General features: G+C 39.3%; 2 protein-coding genes across 12 annotated transcripts in view; one reads left to right on the top strand and one right to left on the bottom strand.

Annotated features, from left to right (window-relative positions):
* Positions 1-110: 110 nt before the first annotated feature.
* On the bottom strand, positions 111-7913 carry vwa7 (von Willebrand factor A domain containing 7). Its single transcript, XM_026364380.1, has 17 exons — positions 7629-7913; positions 6756-7035; positions 6295-6528; positions 6008-6104; positions 5258-5392; positions 4981-5176; positions 4688-4857; positions 4111-4223; positions 3886-4002; positions 3517-3732; positions 3016-3148; positions 2711-2863; positions 2521-2613; positions 2141-2424; positions 1721-1857; positions 1304-1463; positions 111-1190 (listed from the first exon to the last, which is right to left on the bottom strand). The coding sequence occupies exons 2-17, from the start codon at positions 6996-6998 to the stop codon at positions 639-641; spliced, it is 3033 nt and encodes a 1010-aa protein (XP_026220165.1). The 5' UTR covers positions 6999-7035; positions 7629-7913; the 3' UTR covers positions 111-638.
* A 1162-nt stretch (positions 7914-9075) lies between these two features.
* LOC113148437 (von Willebrand factor A domain-containing protein 5A-like) overlaps positions 9076-21039 on the top strand; it is a 42157-nt gene continuing 30193 nt past the window's right edge. For 9 of the 11 annotated variants that reach the window (XR_003297441.1, XR_003297440.1, XR_003297443.1 and 6 more), the window contains exons 1-6: positions 19017-19089; positions 19666-19713; positions 19914-20116; positions 20213-20435; positions 20533-20699; positions 20785-20899. Coding sequence is in view for 7 of the 11 variants with exons in the window: in XM_026340184.1 (XP_026195969.1) it covers positions 19671-19713; positions 19914-20116; positions 20213-20435; positions 20533-20699; positions 20785-20899 (751 nt within the window). In the remaining 4 variants the exon portion in view is untranslated. Of the gene's footprint in view, positions 9278-9779; positions 9828-10028; positions 10232-10327; positions 10551-10813; positions 10981-11084; positions 11200-11366; positions 11543-11626; positions 11716-12202; positions 12348-12474; positions 12555-12638; positions 12754-13046; positions 13206-13298; positions 13403-13520; positions 13742-19016; positions 19090-19665; positions 19714-19913; positions 20117-20212; positions 20436-20532; positions 20700-20784; positions 20900-21039 lie in introns of those variants that run through there. The other 2 variants (XM_026340163.1, XM_026340150.1) reach the window with 2 other exon arrangements.

Raw genomic sequence — 21039 nt, 5'->3', positions numbered from 1 at the left:
GTGTGGTTCAACAGTCCTCCTCATGATTTATTCCACAGCTTCCAAGCTGTAGTACTACTGCATGTCACAAGAGGCCCAAAATAATTTTCTTTAATTAATTTGCACAACCTTACATGAGTATGAAAGAAGGAACTGTTACAAAATCCCATTGTTAAGTCACATTTGGTTAGTTTCCCGATGTTGTGAAAAGTCATGTAATGCGAAGTTAAACAAGTTGCACCACTCCTGCATGTAATGCTTGGCCACATGACGTCTGTGTACATATTCTTACAAATTCTTTACCACATACAGGTACCATTAGACATTCAGGCATCATTGTGAGAGTGCTGTAAATATCAATTCAAATCTTGTTTCAGTCAGATCTAGCACACAATAGAGATGACAATCTCTATTTATATTACTTTGCTCCACTTGCATAGTTATGTTGTTTCCCACTAATTCTTCATAATTAAATAATCAAATGAAAAAAAAAACTAATTATAAACACCTGTATTAGAATGAATCATTCCTTTATTCAGTGCACTCTCTACAAGAATGTCAGTAACACAATTTCTCTGCATTAAGTGCAATCATTGTTTTTAAATGTTGTCCTCCAAAAAAGGACACGCTATAAATCAGGGAATTGTAGTCACATTCACCTAAAACAGAAGACACCACAGCAGGCTTAACAACCAGAACATTATGCCAGCGGGTCCAAAACGTCCAGTGCCACTAACTTCTGTGTCCGTGTTTCTCTGCTGCCTCTGCTGACCAGACATGATGTGGCAGCGTTTCAAGTTTCCAGCTGCATCCCACACCAGGAGTTCTGCTCGAGTGGAACAGCAGCTGGACGTGTACCTCACCCACAGTGGCTGGGATGAGTCCGGTACCCATTCAGAGACATTCAACGGGGGGGCTCCTTTCTCTAGCCTGGCATTGTGGTACTGATGGTGGTGGTGGTATGGTCCAGCATTGGTTATCTTGTCCTTGTGTGCCCCAGGCTGGTCCTCTACCAGACTGTCCTCTCTTGGTGGGGGGCTGTGGAGTAAAGTCAGAATGCCATCACCCTTTTGTAGTTGAAGAGCAGCAAGGCCAGAGCGCCCGCTGTCTGACACAACTAGAGATATAGTCCAGGTCGACTCGTTGCAAACGGAAGGACACACGGACGGCCCTCCTGCCGCAGAGCAGGATGGTGGCGACGTGTCAGGATTCTACAACGAAAAAAGTCATATCAGTGGTAGATACACACAAAAAATGTTTGATTGTAGTGTGAGATGAATTTATTACTTTAACATAAAACATTAAAATGGACAGATGGTCTTACTGGTGGAACCACAGTCAGGTAGGCCACTGCGTAATTTGAGTCTGGAGAGTCGAGAGCACGCACAGTGAGTGTAAGAGTGACAGTCGCTCCTGCTGGAGCTGTGGCGGGAGTGTGGAGGTCCACCTGGCCACGGAAAGACTTTTGTTCTGCGACATGGAATCTGAGAGATAAAAACACAATTCTGACTAAAAGTTTTTCTACTAGAATTTCTCTTTCTCACATGTATAATTTAGCTGATAAAAGCTTACAGTGTCACAAGCCACACTAATAGTTTTACTTAGAGAAATCATTCCTCAAGAGGTTTTGTCTTGAAGTCAGGTTTTGTTTTTTAATATTGTAATTAATACCTGCAAAGTGAGGACATAAAATAAATTGAATGGCAAATAATATTTATTAATTAATTTATTTGTCCGTTACGTTTGAGGACTTCTTGTATGGAGATAGCCACAGTCATCATCAGCAGTCAAACTGAGAGATCGAGCTGGGCCGTGGTTCAGGATGTCAAAGTCCACTGTGGTGCCGTGACCAGGTACCAAACGGGGAGCAGACAACACCTGGAGAGAAAAGACACAAAGCAGGTTTGATTATCACAATCCCACAAAACGGTATGAATTGGAAAATTCACTTGCACTAAGACAAATATACAGGTCAAGCAAAAGTCATAATTTAAATGAATAAGGCTTAAAATGAAGTTTAACCAAAAGTTTGGTAGGTTTTGTTTTACATTATTTTCAGTAAAAAGAAAACACAACGAAAAATGCCAAAGACCATTTTATTTACTCATAACAAATCTTTTTAGCTAGTAATAGTGGATAAGTTCAGGTTTGGCATCACTACCTGTATCTGAACATGTGTGGGCTGCACCATCTCCGTGGAAACCCTCTCCAGCTTGTTTCCTCTGCTGTCTCGTCCCGTAAGGCGAACACAGAAAGGAACTCGGGGAACAGAGTCCACCCAGCCCACCAGTTCCTCGACGGCGTAGGCTGATGAAGAGGAAGAGGAATTTAGCCACACCTGTTGAAGTTTCTCCCCTTCAGCTCCCAGAAGTGTCACATGACTGAAAGATGCCTCCTCATCTGGGGACAGGCCTGTTACAGCCAGCACCAGAAAGGCAGAGATGCCTGGAGAATTAAAAGAGAAACAAAGACAAATGTCAGACACATTCCTGAGAGTGAGACTTAATGTTGTATATTAGGAAAACAGTCTCAATCCCTCACCTGCTACTGGACTACCCTCCACTCTGGCCAGACCAGGGTGTGTCTCATTGTTTACAGTGGCAAAGTAATACAGGAAGTCTACACTGCTGTCACCTGAGGGTGTAGATTTCATGACACAGTCCCAGTTCAGTAAAATAATATTCCAGTATTTATGTATTAGTGTCTCAGTGTCTAATATGTTTAATTTTACCTGTTACTTTGAATGTTAAGTGTCCTTTGCTCTTTGCTTGAAGTTTCCACTGGCCTGGCTGTATAGGAGGAAGCAGACTAATCCGGTACAGACCCTCGAAATGCTCCAACAGTGCTAGAGGGCCTTTCTCGCTCAGCAGAGACTGGCTTTGCTCTAACAAGAAAAGGAAGATAAACATTTTTTATTATCAATTGCAAGAAAGAATAGTGGTAAGAACAAGCTACAGCTTATAGGCAGCAGATCACAGAATGGAAAATCTTGTGTTACTTAACTGTATAGCACATAACTTGTTGCTGTACAATTACCTGAAGGATTGGTAAGGATACTCTCTATCAGGATGCCTGTGACATGTAGAGTGATGTTTTCTACTGAGGTGTCAACTCTGAAGGTATGGGAAGACATGAATTCCTGGACACTTTTCACGTGAAGAAGGGTCACCTAATGATAAAAGATATAAAAAGAGAAAAAGTTAATTTACTAGTAGCATATTTGATCAATAAATAAATACTGCTACTTTATGTTTTATATGTAAAAAATCACATGAGAATTTGTACATAAAAATTTGCATTAACAGTGGCAAACAACCCAGTTCTCCACACCTTCACAAAGCATTTTTGTGTTTTTAAAATCACTGTTTGGTTTTACAGTCATTCATTTTTGTATTGGATCTCTGGCACCACCATTACCCCCCCTCAGGCGCAGCTCTAACTGGAAGCTGTTGTCATACACGCTGACTTGTTTGACATTTTGTCTTGACTGCCTCCAAGTTGCCAAAAAACTATGTAAAATGTTGTAAAATGTTGTACCTTGTCAGACGCTGTGTTGTCCTCCACTATAGAAGAGACCTTGTGGATGTCAGAGTTGGTGGTGAAAATTGTCAGACCTCCTGACAGGGAGGACAAAGAAGAGTAGAGAGAGAAACGATCAGGAGACAAAGATTCCCTTCTTCTCCTCTTCCTCCTCCTCCTTCTCCCTCTGCTCTCTGTTGAGTAGGAGGGGTCTTCGGTAAGGAGAAATGTCACCTGTGGCAGTGAATCAGAAGGTAGATTAGGTAGATTAGTTAATACATAGAGGATGTCATTATCCCCGTCATTATAAGCATTAAATGCTTGCACACAATACTTCAAGACAATGTAACCTTTATTTTAGAAATGCCCTTGATGTTTTAAACCTACTTTGCTCTGTTTCTCTAGTGTTAGTGCCTTCACTGCATCAAACAAATGGGCATCTTTAGGGGAGGCATCAGTGAAAACAAAGATCTCTGACAGTGGTGGACTGTGAGTGAGAGCCAGCTGAAATCACAAAACAAGGTGGGAAATATCGGGGAGTGTTTACATTCTGATGCACAGATCTGGAGCTTTTATCATGACTGTAACTAAACAAAAAGTATTTATTTGTACCTGGACGGCAGAGAGGCACATCTCTGGTTCATCTCCTCCTCCCAGTGCCAGCAGGTTCTCCATGTACTGCATAAACTGGTTTGGATCATCAGTCTCGTACACTGGTCCTACAGCTGCAGAAAACAATAGATCTGTTTAAATAAATCTCAGGTTAAGCTTACTGTCTATCTGCACTCACCTGCTCTGCATTCTGTCACTTTCATTTAAACCCATAGCTTCAGGAAACTGAACTTTAACATCTCTCACCTCTGCTAGTTCCATTCTAGTCTCAGTTGTCCACCCACAAAACACATCATACATCATTAAGAGTGAACAAGTTAAAAACACAATGTGACAAATACAATAACTTTTAATGTAAACAAATAAGTGAAAAAGTATCTTCAGATACATTTCTAGCCATAGCTTCACCAAATTCAAGCTAAGACATAAAAATAAAAATGCTCAATTTTCTTTTCTAGAGCCAGTGTCTGTTCTGAGCTCTTGTAGAAACACGGTGGCACAACCTGCTCCCTCTCTACAGTGTGTTTGTACAAACCTTTTTAAATTCCTGATTGCTCAGAAACATCTGTGCCCTCACCTGGGTCATGGAAGGGCACCAGTATGAAAGTGCCAGGCTGCCCGGGACTGTTGGCTCGATTCTGGATGATGGAATGAGCCCTGAATCGAGCAGCACTGATCTCCTCGAACATGCTTCCTGTGGTGTCCATGACAAATACTAAAGCAGGGACCTGCTTCACACTAAAGAGCCTGTGAAATGAAGTTTGAGGAAGGAATGAAATGTATCTTAAATACATGTTACTTGGGAAGCTGTGGCGTGTTTATTACTTAATGTTAGCTATTTAGATAAATGTAAACCTGTCTGAAGCTGACCTGAGGAAGGTTTTGTGGCCTACGGTGTCTCTGAGGTCCCTCAGTGCAGTCAAGGTGGCCTCAGTCGCCAAAGTGGCAGCTTCAACATGGAGGTAATGGTGAGGGGAGAAGAGAGGTGAGGTGCTATCCTTGTTAATCCCTCCTCTGGCCTCTATGTAGCGGCTACTGTCCAGAATACCTCCATGACTACATTTGCCTGTAAAAATAAAACACTTATGGCTTTATTGTGTATATAGAAAATGATTTTCTTTCGAATGTATTTGTATAATTTACATACCGTTAGGTTTTGGAGGGAAACTACTGAAGTATCCAGTAGTGAGCAGCTGAGATTCTTGCTGTGTGCTTATCAATCCTGGCAGGAGGTTGTTTCGACAGGTGACACTGAAGCACTCCATACATGTTGGCGTGTCCTCTGTGGTTAAAACATGGGTTTCCTTTATCATTGTTTTAAAAGGCCATTAAACGTTAAATCATTTTTGCACTGGTAGGTTTTTAGCTTTTATTGGGTTTCCATTCTTTTCAAGCTCACTTTATGATGCTTTAGCCTGGGTTTAGACTCTAGGTGTTTATAAGCCCTATCAGCTTTTCTTGCCTCTGTACGTCACCTTATTTGACTGTAGACCTTTTACTCTAACAGCTATAATCCTCTCTGTATGTAGTATATAATCCACATTTTCACTGTTTGTTGTCTGTATAGCTCGGCCTTTTCTTTAACAAACCATTCACCTCTCCTGTGGTTAGTTTAGCTTTAAATGAAGTCAGTGTGGAGTACTTTTGTTTGAAACCACATTAGTGCTTCCAAAAATTGTGACAAAAGCATTAACCATAGAAAGCATCAAGAAGAAGAAAATTACATTTTAGAAATAAATATTTGAAATTTTGAAGAATCGTGTCATACTGAATTTGATAAAATCTTGGCTACTATGTGGTTTTTATGGTGAGCCATTTACCATCCCTAGGTTCACTTCTTGATGGTAATAAGGTGGGTGTTTCTATAATAACAGATGTAAAAAAAAAAAGGAATTACCATTCGCAACAGGGATGGCAGGCTCTTCTGGGTGCAGCAGGTGGAGGTAAATGGAGCGCTGACCCATCTCCACCCAATTACTGTGACTGTAGAAATCCTGACATAACAACAACAACAAAGCTTTATCCTTTTACCCTAGATACATGAAAGCAGAATGACAATGACAATGAAAAGCTCGATCCACATGCATGACCTGTGTGTGTACGTGTACTAATAATATACCAGCAAACATGTTCTATAGTTTTAAGTTCCTTCCTAACTAATATTACAATGTAGAGCCTGTGTACCTGCAGGGAATGAAATAGCTGGCCCAAGCTGTGACGAGCACTTTGGTACTCTTTGGCTCTTACTGAGAGCAGAGTCTGAGCCCAGAACTGCCGTAACATCAACGTGGCACTGTCGATGTGTTCGGAGTCAAAGTGGTAAACAGGGTCGGACCTGGTGGAGCTCAGGAAATCCATAGCAGCATTGGACTTCACTACCTCTCCCACTGCTCTCCAGAAGCTGCGCCCCAGTCTGGTCTATTAGAAAAATGTTTAGCATCATTGGAATGAGATATAGTTCAGTGCTTGGTGTCATCATGTGCATTCACTGAAACTTTAAGCATCTGATTGCTGGCTCACTTTAGTCCTGACCTTGGTGATAATATGTTTATATAACATTCTAACAAACTAAAAGTAGGCTTTTTGGTCGTGCTTCATTCTGAATGTAGAGGATATATGCTAATATCCTGCGAGCATCAGCTCACCCATTCCTCTGCATGGCCTCCTTGTTTTTTGCTGCCCTTCAAAGTTTCCAGGGTCACGTTGAGAATTGCCTGCTCGGTGATGTACTGGTGTGTGTGCGAGTCCCAGGACAGCGTTAGCACTCGAGACCAGAAGTTGGGAAGGAAGCCCATGCACGGTAAAGCTAGGAGGAGCAGGTAAGTGAGAATAAACCCTTTCATCTGCTTTCCAGTCTGTTCCCAGATTCCTCTTGTGTCTTGTGTCATTTTGTCCTTATGACAGGGTGAGTGGATCACATCCTACCTGCATTAAAAAAGGTGATGACATTTAATCACTAATTTAATTTTTTGACTGATTTATGATTTTTGCCATGTAACATGTATATTCTGCTTGTTAAATGGGTGGACATGAATTGACCCAGTTAACCTCTATTGTTCACTTTGTATGAGTTAATTTGATTTGACAATGATTCCTATTCTCGCCACTCTGCCAGACTCTATTCAGCAAATCAGTATTCACTGACTGGTTAAGAGCACAGACTTTGTGCTCTTAACACAAAGTCTGTGTGAAAGTATAAATCAATGAACTTTGATTGTTAATTGATATCATTTAACATTAACTCATAATTTGCATTTTAAACAACTTATTGCCTTTTGCTTAGTTTGTACATGAACATACGATGCATGTAAGTACAATGTATTAGCTAGAGCTTATGGTGTTGCACAACTTCCTCCTTTACCACAATGCAATAATTCAAACTAAGACTAAGTGATTGTTTTCATAACTGAGACCTAGGTCTGTGCTATTATACAGTACATATATATTTTCAAAATATAGTTTGTATATTATTACATAACTACTTCTAAAACTTTCTAAACAAATAGAAATGTTCTCACCTCAGTTCACCCTGTCAGTGTTGTTACACTCACAGTCACCACAGCATTTGGCAAAGACGTCACAGGATCACCACAAATATACGTTCGTAAAATAATGTAGACTTTCATCACAACCTGTCAGCAAAAGAAACCGTGCCTGAGCTCACAGCATTCCTGCCTGTGCTTAAGAAAAAAACATATTGAGTCTTCACATTTGCCCTTGGACTCTTGTCTCTGTCTGGCTCCAAAGAAAAGAAAAATAATAACTGAGATTTGAATGGAAGAAGCACTTTGAGCTCGAGTGAGTGTCTGGTTAACGCTGCAGTGTCCTGGGTATGTTTCTCAGCCAAGGGGGTACACTGTGAGGCAAAAGACATCCCATCATAGCTCCCCTATAGCCTTGTGCCCCTCCTTACCACCCATTATTGCACGGTGCATTGAATCACCACAATAGGGCTGCATATATTACCAGCTAGGGTGTTCAACTTAGGCCTACCCCAACCCCCCTGCCCTCTATCACTCTTTCTTAACAACACCAAAAAATACTGCTTGTCACAACTGCACACACTATAGCTACCCTTCCTCTCTCCATAGTTCCCCCCTGTGCACATCAGTTGCCATGGCCAGCGTTAGAGATAGTGTTGGACTCTGGCCTTGTGTCTGGACTTTGTCTCTGTTATGTTTCTCAACTACTTTATGAGAAAAAAACTGGTTTTCCAGTGCAAAATATTGTATCTTGTTAAGGTAAAAATATTATGCTTCTGCAGTTGTCTTTAGTGCATCTGGCTAAAACTCACACTTTTTTTTTTCTTTTTACCAGAATTGGTTTCAAGTTTTTCCGTCTATTGAGCTTTTCAGAACATGAAAGTGTTTCAGCTGTACTGTAGGACTGACCACATAGCTACAGAACTATTGAAGGTGTGCAAAAACTTTCTGTATGCAGAGCACCTTACTTTGTAGGTGGTAAGGTTTCCTGTTCACCTATTTTCTCACACACTTTCTCAAGTGGCTCAGCCAGATCCCACATACAGATCTGTCTATCACCTTAACCTCTTCCGTATCACAACATGCAGTTTCGTTTGAATGCACAAAACCCTGTATATGAAAGCTTTACATCAGTAAATCTTTATCTGTAAACAGTAGAGAGGACAAAATCATTCTGATTCCTGTGCTGCACCTGTACCCTGCTGAGATCGTTCAAACACATCATCCTTTTTAAAAAAAAAAAAAAAAAAAGTAATTTATGTTGCTTTTCACACCTGTAATACCTGTTAAATATTGTATTGAAAAAATTGTTTTGTTCTTCACTATGCACTTTTTTCTCCTGTTCTGTTTGTTTGTTTGTTCCACTGTCATTTGGAGAAATCGGTAACCCAAGAGTGTTTATTCTTGCTGTGATTTGCTTCATGACAGGAAATGAGAGGCAGGATTCCCGGTAAGTGAGTGGGTGTGTCTGCGAAGATGGACGTAATATAACTAACTTTCAGCCTTTATTTAGTGAAGTATGAGCTATTAAACATGAATACACGTTTGTACTGCCTGCGGAAGAAGTAGGGTTGTGTCATTTCATACTAGATCTAGTGTAAAGTGTAGTGTTCTGCAGTCTCATTGCTTGTTGAAAGCCTCCAGTTGTCAGTTCAGTTTTGTTCAGTTCACATTTGTCGTCAAAGGTAAGTTTACTTGTACTAAGTTTTTATATTGTAGTTCAAGAAGACACTGATTCGCTGTCCTGCCTAATTTATAACCGCTGAGATTAATGTTTTTAGTTTTAAAGTGGATCAGCTGCCTGTTCACATGAACTCTGTTTCTATTTGATCTGTTTTTCCCATCAGAGGGAATTAAATTCCAGTTTTTTATCGCTTCATTAGCTAGCAGGGAAACAGCGGTCTGCAAATGTTTCCTGGCAATAAAAAAAAAATGCATCATAGAGATTACAGTATCACAATATTATAAATGACAGAAAGACCTGCCACATGCTCACTCAACCTCAGTTCAGCCTAGGCAAAGAAAAATGGACAAGCATTAAATAAACAATACAAAAAACACTAAGACAAGATGTCTCAGTTTCTCCTAACAAAACAAGCCTATAGGTGTTCACACATCTTCAATATAGTCAAATCGTGAACTACATGCTTTTTTTGTTTTTTGTTTTCTGTTTGTATTTTTGCACAGGTACAATGATGAACCGCTGTGGTCTGTTGACTCCTGAGAAGGAACCAGGTGATTTTAGCAAAGCAAACATCTTTCTCTCTATTCATGTAATGTTATTATGTTATTAATCCTCCATTAGATGTATTTAACTATCGGGATAGCAGGGTCAATAGGTAGAGCTTTGAATTAAAACTTAAAAAGTTACAACTAATATTATAAATTGTCTTTATTAATTATTTTCTTTTTTGTATGGTTTTGTTTCTTGGTCAGTTCCTCTGAAGAGCATCGAGGTGGAGCTGGAGGTCAGGGACCATGTGGCTACACTGGTCTCCACTCTGCTCTATGAGAACAAGGAGGACAAACCAATAGAGGCAGTTTTTGTCTTCCCTCTACCTGGAGATGCTGCTGTTTGTCATTTCAGTGCTGTCATTGGACAAACACAGATTGTAGCTGAGGTGAAGGAGAAACAGCAGGTGAGCTGGACAGAAAACATTTACTCTGTATAAAGGAAATAAAAACAGTAAATATAGTGAATGTTACACAGAGAGTATCTGTTGTCTGTATTTCAGGCTCGTGAGGAGTATGATGATGCACTGAGCTCCGGTCAGCAGGCCTTTCTATTGGAGAAGAGTGACCAGAGTCCAGATATATTTTCTCTGAGTGTGGGGAGTCTTCCTCCAGGAGAGAGCGCCTCCATCAGGCTGGAGTATGTCACTGAGCTGGCTGTGCAGGCTGATGACGGACTGAGGTTTTGTCTCCCTGCTGTGCTCAACCCTCGATACCAACCTCAGGGTAGGAAAACAAGCCAGCATATTAACTTTAGTCCACACCGAACGTGTTCATATACACAGTATTATTTAACACACAAGGTTGTACACAGGGTGCCAAGTGTGTCTAGAGAACATTTGATTTCAAGTCACTGACTACCGGTCGCAGCTGTCTTTAGATCAGAGAGCACCTGATCTTCCATCCAAACTTTCTGCTGAAACTATGATTTTTAATGTGTTTTATCTTTTTGATTCCAGCACCTTTAACCTGTCTGACCTTGTTTACAGGAAGTGAAGGTGCCAGTGTCCAGGTGACGTCTGTTCCAGCCTCTCTGGTTCCCTACAGTCTGTCTTTCTCTGCTCGAGTGTCGTCTCCTCGTCCAATCTCTAAAGTAGAGTCCAGCTCTTCTCTGGATCCTCTCCAGTACCTCAATGCAGAGAAAACCCAGGCCACGGTAGGTCGACTAATAACGTGTCTATTGCGTGTGGTTGTTCTTCAGTACTCAGAAGAAAATATTTAGCTTTATTCATAGTTATGTTTGTATTTTATGTGCTGTAGGTGAAGTTGGCTGCAGGACACAAGTTTGACAGAGATGTTGAACTGCTGATTTATTACACAAATGCCCACCAGCCCACTGCTGTGCTAGAGGCAGGACAGGCCTCTGCCAAGCCTGGTGAGTGGAAAATAGCAAAGTTGTAACTACTGTATGCTAACAAACTTAGTATGTTCAAGCTAATGTAATGAAATAAACGATAAAAGAAGACATTAGTTCTATGTATCGTAATAAAACAGTGGGTTTGGTATTGGCCTGTATTAGCATGTCTTTGTTCTGTGTTTCAGGCACTCTGATGGGTGATCCAGTAGTGATGGTGAGTCTGTATCCTGAGTTCCCTCAGGCTGTGATGTCTTCAGTCGCCTCATGTGGAGAATTTATTTTCTTACTGGATCGATCTGGGAGTATGAGTTGTCCTTTGAACAACAGCAACCAGCAAGAGACTCGTATTGCCAGTGCCAGGGTATACAAGAGTTTACTCCATCACAACATACTTTGTCTTATTCTCACGCAGCTGCCTTAACTGACCTTCATCTGTTTCTTCAAGGACACTTTACTGCTCCTGTTGAAGAGTTTACCAATGGGCTGCTATTTCAACATCTACAGTTTTGGGTCCTCATATGAACACATGTTCCCGTGAGTATGGCCAGTAGGTGCCATTTCAAATCTTTTTTTTTTTATTTATTAGACATAAATGCAGACACAGATTATAAAATAGCCACGTGCTTTCGCACTTGTTTTATTAATTTGTTGCATGTTTTTTATTTAACCATGTTTAAAAAAAATCTTATGGTGTAAAACTGTTTCACTATTGCAGCACAGCGCTACTGTACATGAGCACACAAAAATATGTTTCAGTCTTTGAGATCACAATTTGTTTATATGCAATTGTATGCCAGCTCCCACAGGAGACAGAGCATTGATATTGGGGAGAAACCTGGATTCAACATTCTTACAACATAGTAAATACAGCTAGGAGTGCTTATGTACAGGGAAATAATTGCTGTTACACTTCAAAAAACTTGGTCTATGAATTTCTGTATAATGCCTGTATAGATATATTAGTACCACTGGAAAACTATTCACCTTCTGACCTCCTCTGTTTGTGTGTTTCTGATAACAGTAAGAGTGTGGAGTACAGTGAAAAGACGATGGAGAAGGCTCTGAAGAAAGTTGAGGAGATGACCGCTAATCTGGGAGGAACTGAGATCCTTAAGCCCCTCGAACACATTTACAGCCAGCCATGTATTCCCAATCAACCAAGACAAGTAATACACCCACACATACAGAGACATGGCTGCATATCCAACCACATTCAAAATAAGTTACACTGTGTAGGTAAAATGATAATAACACTGTCCTTCTGCTAACTTATGTGTAAAACTTCCTCTATAGCTATTTGTCTTTACTGATGGAGAAGTGGGAAACACCAAGGAAGTTATAGATCTGGTGAAGAAGAATTCAGGTTCCCACAGGTGAAACCACAAAGACAGAACAACACAACAAACACTGTTAATGTTCTGTTACTGTGTGTTAAAAACACAATAACTGTATTGTAGGTGTTTCTCCTTTGGGATTGGGGAAGGAGCCAGCACTGCTCTTATTAATGATTTGGCCAAGGAAGGAGGAGGTCATGCTCAGTTCATCACTGGTGGTGACAGGATGCAACCCAAAGTAAAAAATGTTTAAATGTATTTATTTATATAATAATAAATCACACAAAAAACTCTTATCTGAACAATTTCCATCAAGATGAACCCATCAAATCCCTACATGCCCAGCGCATCAAGGTAAGTAAATGTCAGCCTAACTAGACAGTTCAGAGTCACCTGAGGCAGCACTATTTCACTTTTTGATTTGCTCTACAATCAATGGAACAACAAACATGTTCTTGTCAAAAATCATTGTTCCAATAAACAAAAAGTCAGTGCATCTATTAAGATTTATAAAATGTTTTTATTTACCAGGTGATGCAGTCGCTGCGATTTGCTCTGCAGCCAGTTGTGCAGGATGTCTCAGTCACATGGGATTTACCAAAAGGAGTGTCTGCCACTGTCCTCTCTCCACCAATCACAGCACTTTTCCAGGGTCTGAGGTCACTGGTTTATGTGCAGGTCACTGGACAGGTGGGAGCAGCACCATCTACTTATACAGTATGTATTCATCATGTTTAGTATTACAGTAAAGACATGGTTTCTACTACTGTACTGCTCTGTCAGAGTTCAGAAGCAGCAGAGGGCTGTGTGACCGTGAAGTACAGCCTGGCAGGTCATCGCTCTCAGAACCAGCTCTGCTTTAGTCTAAAACCTGCAGAGGACACTGGGTAAGACAGGCTCTCATCAAACACGTCACTCTTAGCACATGCTAAGCTAAATATAATGTATATTTTTATTTTGTAGTCACACACATGAAGCTCCACCTGTGTTTACTCCTGTCTGCAGGTTAACAGTCCACAGGTTGGGTGCTCGGACTCTTATTCGCTCTCTGGAGATGGAGGAGAGAGAACACAGAGGACAGCAAGTTGGGGGGTTGAAGGAGAAGGTGGTGAAGCTCAGCGTCCAATCAGGAGTGAGCAGCTCCTTCACTGCCTTCATTGCTGTCAACAAAAGTGACGGTAAAGAGATTCAAGGACCTCTGGTGCGCAGAAATGTTCCAGCACCCAGTGAGTATTATTTCAAAAGATAATGAAAGATTTGTGTGACCCATTGCTTTACTATAACTGACCAATGATTGTGTCACAATAACGCTAAGACACAATGTGTAAAGAATAAGACTTTTAAGTCATTATCATGTATTATCATGTAATATATTTTGTGTATATGTTTTTTTTTTATAGTGATTCTTAGAGCACGTAGAGGTAAGTATTCCATATGCCTAAGTGCCTTCGAAAAAATTAAGTCAAAACCTTTATAGGATCTGAAAATAAATTATTATACTTCCATAAAATCTGTGTATTGATATACAGTAAATACTGTTGATACAGCTGATGATCACTAAGACATAAAGTTACAAAGTCCCTTGGAAGTTCAATTTGGATAAAAGCACTGTACTAAATGTAAATGTTGAGTTGTGCTATCAACTGCAGTTCAGGCTGTGATACCTGTGTCTTCTCCACAGATGGATGCAAAAGAAGATCTAAAACTAGCAGCTGCACAATGTTATGTGGTAAACTCTAGACTATCTGTATCTTTATTTGTCAAAAAAAAAAAAATTTAATGACTTCAGTATTTTAAGTAATACATGTAACTATTTTAAAACTCTGCTGTAATGTCTTAACTTTATTTTTTAGGCAGCATCAGTCCTCAAATGAAGCGGCCTTGTAAGTAAAAAATTAAATTACATAATTATAACATCAACTAAATTAACTATACTACTCAGTACATGGATTTTTATGTAAGGTATGGTTTGTGTTATAGAACAGTCTCTATCTTTTTCTGTGTGTGTTTGTCCACCACAGATTCTAGTGAGTCCAACCTCATTCCAGTCACTGTGCAGGCTTTTGTATTTCAATTATAAAGAATAAGACTTTTTAATTTGTTATCATGTATTATCATGTAATATCTTTAACCTATATTGAGTATATGTTTTTTTTTGTTTGTTTTTGATGGTGTTTCTTGGAGTACGTAAGGGTAAGTATTACACATCCCTTAGTGCCTTCGAAGAAATTAAGTCAAAACATTACTAGGATCTATAAAAGATTTTTTATACTTCTATAAAAACTGTGTATTGATATACAGGAAATACCATTTATACAACTGATGATCACTAAGACATAAAGTGACAAAGTCACTTAGAAGTTCACTCGGAAGTTAATTTGGATAAAAGCACTGTACCAAATGTAAATGTAGAGTCTGCGTACATGTACATTTTAATAATTTTGAATGCAGTATTTTAAGCACTTCTTTTAACTATTTTTATTGTATAATTTATGTAGTAATGTCTTAACCTTATTTTTAAAGGCATGTCTCCTAAGATGCGGCGTCTTCCAGTGGCCCAATCTTTATGTAGTTTCCCTCGTAAGTAAAAAAGCGGAAGAGGATGTTTGTGTGTTTTTGTAATTCAGTGTAGGGATTAGCACCGACTTAACAGCCTAAACTACTGAATCTTATAGCACAGATGACACACACTAATTCTGTTTAAGCAGTGAGTTATATGATACACAGGCACAAGCCTCTCTCAGCAGCCTCTGATAGCAAACCTAGGTCTTGCTGCAACAGAGGTTTATTTTGAGTTGAAACATTTACAAGTTCATCAAAAAACCTGCACTTGTGTCATGTGCTCCATTTCCCAGCGATGTTCTAGGGTCTGTTAAGAAACATAAGTAATTCAAAATATGTCATTATGAGTGTATATAGAATGTATTTTTAAAAGATATTAAACTAACTAAATCATATTTATACAAAGCTCTCCTATAGTTCCTGTTACAGGGGTTATGTATAAGTTTATAGTTATACAGTAAATTTTAATTTTCTTTTTCTGCACTGTAAGTTCCTTATTTTTGCTGCGGCTTTTTGGTAATGTTTCTTTTTCTCCTAATGTTATAGTAGCAGGGGCTTCGGGTTTATGTCTAGACAGTGCCCAAGATTTTCCATCTACCATGCATGGTAAGCAGTTTGGAGCAATTATTATTACACCTAGAACTGGTGACAGATCATGTATGGATTAGCATGAAATGTAGACAATATGACAATTGTAATAACTTTGGTGATCATCTGACTTTTCATGTAGCACCATTATCAGGACAAAATTTCCTGATGATGATGTGTCCTGTCATTTGGTTTATGACCACATATCATCAAAACCATTGAAATGACCATTGTCGTGAGCTGTGCTGTGTGTTTATGGCTAATTAGCAGTTGTAAGAATGCTAATGTGTTAATATAACATGATGAATATATTACAAATCAAACTTGCTAAACATCAGCATGTTCTATATACTGCATATACACAAGCATTTATCAGAAGTGAAAAAGCTGTGGTCCAAATGCATAGCACTGTAATAGTACACAAAGATTAATTTGTCTTTACACTTCTAAGGTACTCCGGAGCCCCCCAGAGACCCTTTGCTGCAGTTGGTGTCCCTCCAGAAGGCGTCTGGCTGCTGGCTGCTAGATGCAGCTCTGGCTGCTGCACTGGGAAAGACCAGTGAGGAGGTGGAGAAGCCAAAGCCTGCATCGGTGGGTTATTGGAAAAAAAACCCACTAATAACAGTAATAATGGGACAACTTTTAAAGAGGGTTTCATTAAAATAATAAAACAAAAACTCTAAAAGAAAAATAATAATTAGTAAGTAATTAAATCAACACAACAAAAAACGGAAGAAAATGAAGATTCTACAAACTAAATATACAACTTAAATTTCAAAAAAGTTTGGATGTGAGTAAAAATCAGCATGTTAACAGAATGCAATATATTTCAAATCTTCTGAAACAATATTTTATTCACAATAGAACATAAATGTAGAAAACATCAAATGTTAAAACATTTTAAATATATGAAAAAATGGGTAATGTAGTTGATGCACTCTATGTTTGCAGGAACATGTCTCAAAAATGAGGTCAGGGCCATGTTTACTACATGTTTAATGTAGCGTCCCCTTTTCTTTAAACAACAGTCTGTTAGCATCTGGAACCCAAGGAGATCAGTTGTACCTTACTTGTAAGTTGCTTTTGTAAATTGTAAATATCTGTCCAAACTTATTTTTTGTTATTTGTCATGTAGATTTTACACAGCATCCAACCTTTTTTGGAACTTGGGTTGTATATCACAGCAAAAAAAAACAAAAAAACATGCAGTTCCTAAAAGCATCTGTGGGCTGCATTCATAATGTTTACATGTCGGAAACTGTTCAGAACCACCATACAGTGTTTTCTATTTAGATACTTCAATTTTTTTTTTGTTTATTCTCATGTTTTTTTTCCGGTTTTGATGGTTCCACTTTGATTTGGTGAATTAGGTCAACCAGGAAGTGTGGGCCACCGTTCTGGCTCTGATCTGGCTTCATGGTTTTAAGACGAATGCCAAGGAAGAGTGGGAGCTTCTGGCTATGAAGGCAGTGTCATGGATTCATGCTCAGAACGGTAATAGCCATAACAATCAGCACTGAACCATGTGTACTCCCAGTTGTTTTCCCAGTTGCCTGTTTTTTTAATTTTATTTTATTTTCAGCACAATGTATGACAGAGTGTGTGGAAGCTGGAAATACAGTGTTGGGCTGCAAGGTGCCAAAAGACGCCCTGGGTTTGTAAAGGTTTCATCTAAATGAAGGGAAATCTCCTCCATTCTGCAACATTTACTTTATCAACATTATAGCATACCGTAACAATGAAATATTTCTTGTTTTCACTTTTCATTTGCTGTCTTTTAAGTTTGTGCCTTGTTGGGCTTTAGTATATGATGCTTTTTATGCAGATTAGTCAATACAACCTCAATGCTTTTAACAAAATGAGCATTAATAGCTCAGTATGAGACAGTCAAAGTGTATTAGTCCAGGTGTACATGCAGATCTGGAATATAAATTAATGCCGGCCACATTGTAGTGTAAGAGCAGCATGTTTTTTATTTTTTTAATATCTAGGGATGCTAATCGTAGAATGCCAATCATTCTATGAAATGCCTTCATAATACACAACAAAGTGGTACTATCATATTAAGCAATAAAAAAATCTGTGTGAGCATGTGTGATGTCCTTTTGTACTCAGTCCAACTTCACTGTGGTGAAATAACAGACATCCTGTGGCAGAGCCGTTTGGAAAGCTCTGGACATTTCTCTGTGGACTGCTGCATTAAAGTGTTAAAAAATGTTGAGTGTAGTTGTGCATCTCAGCATCAACTGTGCAGGACAGCAAAGAGGTCAGGACCAGTGACAGCTCCCAGTGAGCTTAGCACAGTCACACTGTAAACAGTAGACAGCAAACAGGAAGGCAGTCTTAGTATAACATATAACTTTGGTAATCACTGCTACAGAGCTACAGACCAAACTGAACGTTTTGATATCAAATCTATCGGGACACCTTCATTTTAAACCACTGCGGCTATTTGGATGTTTAAGGTAGTTATTTAGTGGCCAATTGAATGCGAGTTAAGCCGTCCAAACATGATTGACTACATGCAGGCTACTTGATAATATATCGCAGGAAATAGTTAGACATTATAATCTTCTGGACCTTTGCTTCCAAAAATATTGTGCAACCGGACCTCTTTAAATTTTAGTTGAATACCCCTGTTCTAGTTAGAAGTAATAAAAAAGGAATTGTTGCTAGAAAATAGGTTTTGTCTTTTTTTTTTTTTTTTTTTTTGACATAAATGGACAAAATTACACTTCATTCTGGTAACTGTATTTATATCGGCTCCTTTTTACAGTTTTGTCCATGTACAACAAAGTAACTCTGTCATAATACATATGGTCTTTTAAACAATACTGTGAACGCGCACTTATCCCAGATATCTACACCTGACTTAGCTGCACCTTCTTATTCTTACAAACGTGAAAGACAATAATCCAGGATGAAGGTGATAGTTGAAGCCAGGATATTACAGGTATCCTGGATTTCTTAATTATGTTTTTGTGCATGCTCCTCAGGTGTAGCAGAATCATAGAGATCACAGTATTTCTCCTGTTCTGTCTGTTCCAATGTGATTTGGAGAAATCGGTGATCTCTGCATGTATAGTTACAAAAACTGCATGACATGTCCGACAAATATGCGGATTTTTATTACCTTTCCGAGGAAGTGAGTGGGTGTGGCTGCGAAGATGGACAAAAAAAATAACAAACTTTCAGCCTTTATTTAGTGAAGTATGAGCTATAAAACATGAATAAACGTTTGTACTGCCTGGAGAAAGGAGGGTTGTGTCATTTCATACTGGATCTAGTGTAAATACAACATGTGCTGCTGTGAAGAAATGCAGTTTCCTGGTGGGCGTGGCAGTCAGCTGATATAACCCTTCCTGTTCTGCAGACTCCAGTTGTCATTTCAGTTTTCCCGGACGGTAAACATTTGTCGTCAAAGGTAAGTTTACTTGTACTAAGTTTTTATGTTGTAGTTCAAGAAGACTCTGATCCGCTGTCCTGCCTTATTTATAATCACTGAGGTTCATGTTTTTAGCGTTTTAAAGTGGATCAGCTGCCTTTTCACATGTGCTCTGTTCCCATTTGATCTGTTTTTCCCGTCAGAGGGAATTAAATTCCAGTTTAAAAATAAATACATTAGAGATTACAGTATCACAATATTATAAATGACAATAATAAAAAATAAACCCAGACAATACGGTTTAGCAATATGATGCTGCTTTTTATCAAAGACAGAAATAAAAACAACTGCTGGGAAAAGCAACTGTAAGTGAAAGTAAAAGAACAAAAGAAGCACTGATGATAGTTTGAGCCTCACAGAAAGACCTGCCACATGCTCACTCAACCTCAGTTCAGCCTAGGCAAAGAAAAATGGACAAGCATTAAATAAACAATACAAAAAACACTAAGACAAGATGTCTCAGTTTCTCCTAACAAAACAAGCCTATAGGTCACACACCTTTAATATACTCATACGATGTGCTTTTTTTTGTTTTCTGTTTGTTTTTTTGCACAGGTACAATGATGAACCGCTGTGGTCTGTTGACTCCTGAGAAGGAACCAGGTGAGTATAGGAAGCAAACATCTTTCTCTCTGTTCATGTACTGTTATTATTTTATCAGTCCTACATTAGATGTATTTATATCTCGGGATAGCAGGGTCAATAGGTAGAGCTTTGAATTAAAACTTAAAAAGTTACAACTAATATTATAAATTGTCTTTATTAATTATTTTCTTTTTTGTATGGTTTTGTTGCTTGGTCAGTTCCTCTGAAGAGCATCGAGGTGGAGCTGGAGGTCAGGGACCATGTGGCTACAGTGGTCTCCACTCTGCTCTATGAGAACAAGGAGGACAAACCAATAGAGGCAGTTTTTGTCTTCCCTCTACCTGGAGATGCTGCTGTTTGTCATTTCAGTGCTGTCATTGGACAAACACAGATTGTAGCTGAGGTGAAGGAGAAACAGCAGGTGAGCTGGACAGAAAACATTGACTCTGTATAAAGGAAATAAAAACAGTAAATATAGTGAATGTTACACAGAGAGTATCTGTTGTCTGTATTTCAGGCTCGTGAGGAGTATGATGATGCACTGAGCTCCGGTCAGCAGGCCTTTCTATTGGAGGAGAGTGACCAGAGTCCAGATATATTTTCTCTGAGTGTGGGGAGTCTTCCTCCAGGAGAGAGCGCCTCCATCAGGCTGGAGTATGTCACTGAGCTGGCTGTGCAGGCTGATGACGGACTGAGGTTTTGTCTCCCTGCTGTGCTCAACCCTCGATACCAACCTCAGGGTAGGAAAACATCCAAACTTTCTGCTGAAACAATAGTTTTTAATGTTTAATATCTTTTTGATTCCAGCATCTTTAACCTGTCTGATCTTGTTTACAGGAAGTGAAGGTGCCAGTGTCCAGGTGACGTCTGTTCCAGCCTCTCTGGTTCCCTACAGTCTGTCTTTCTCTGCTCGAGTGTCGTGTCCTCGTCCAATCTCTACAGTAGAGTCCAGCTCTTCTCTGGATCCTCTCCAGTACCTCAATGCAGAGAAAACCCAGGCCACGGTAGGCTTATGCCTGGCGCCTTTATGTTGTTATTCCTCAGAACTGAAAACAAAATGTATAACTTTATCTGTTTTATAACCCATAGGTAAATTTGGCTGCAGGACACAAGTTTGACAGAGATGTTGAACTGCTGATTTATTACACAGATGCCCACCAGCCCACTGCTGTGGTAGAGGCAGGACAGGCCTCTGCCAAGCCTGGTGAGTGCAAATGAATTAAGTTTTTACTTTGTTAACAGGATGTTCAGTGGTTTGAAAATACTGTTATTGGTTAAAAGTGAGAGACATTTAGTTAAATATTTGAAAGAACTCATTATTAAAATATGTTACAATAGAGAAAG

The sequence above is a fragment of the Anabas testudineus genome, chromosome 13 (assembly GCF_900324465.2).
Source record: "Anabas testudineus chromosome 13, fAnaTes1.2, whole genome shotgun sequence".
Lineage (NCBI taxonomy): Eukaryota > Metazoa > Chordata > Actinopteri > Anabantiformes > Anabantidae > Anabas > Anabas testudineus.
Note: the sequence above shows the minus strand (reverse complement) of the source record. Positions and strands in the feature narration are given on the sequence as shown.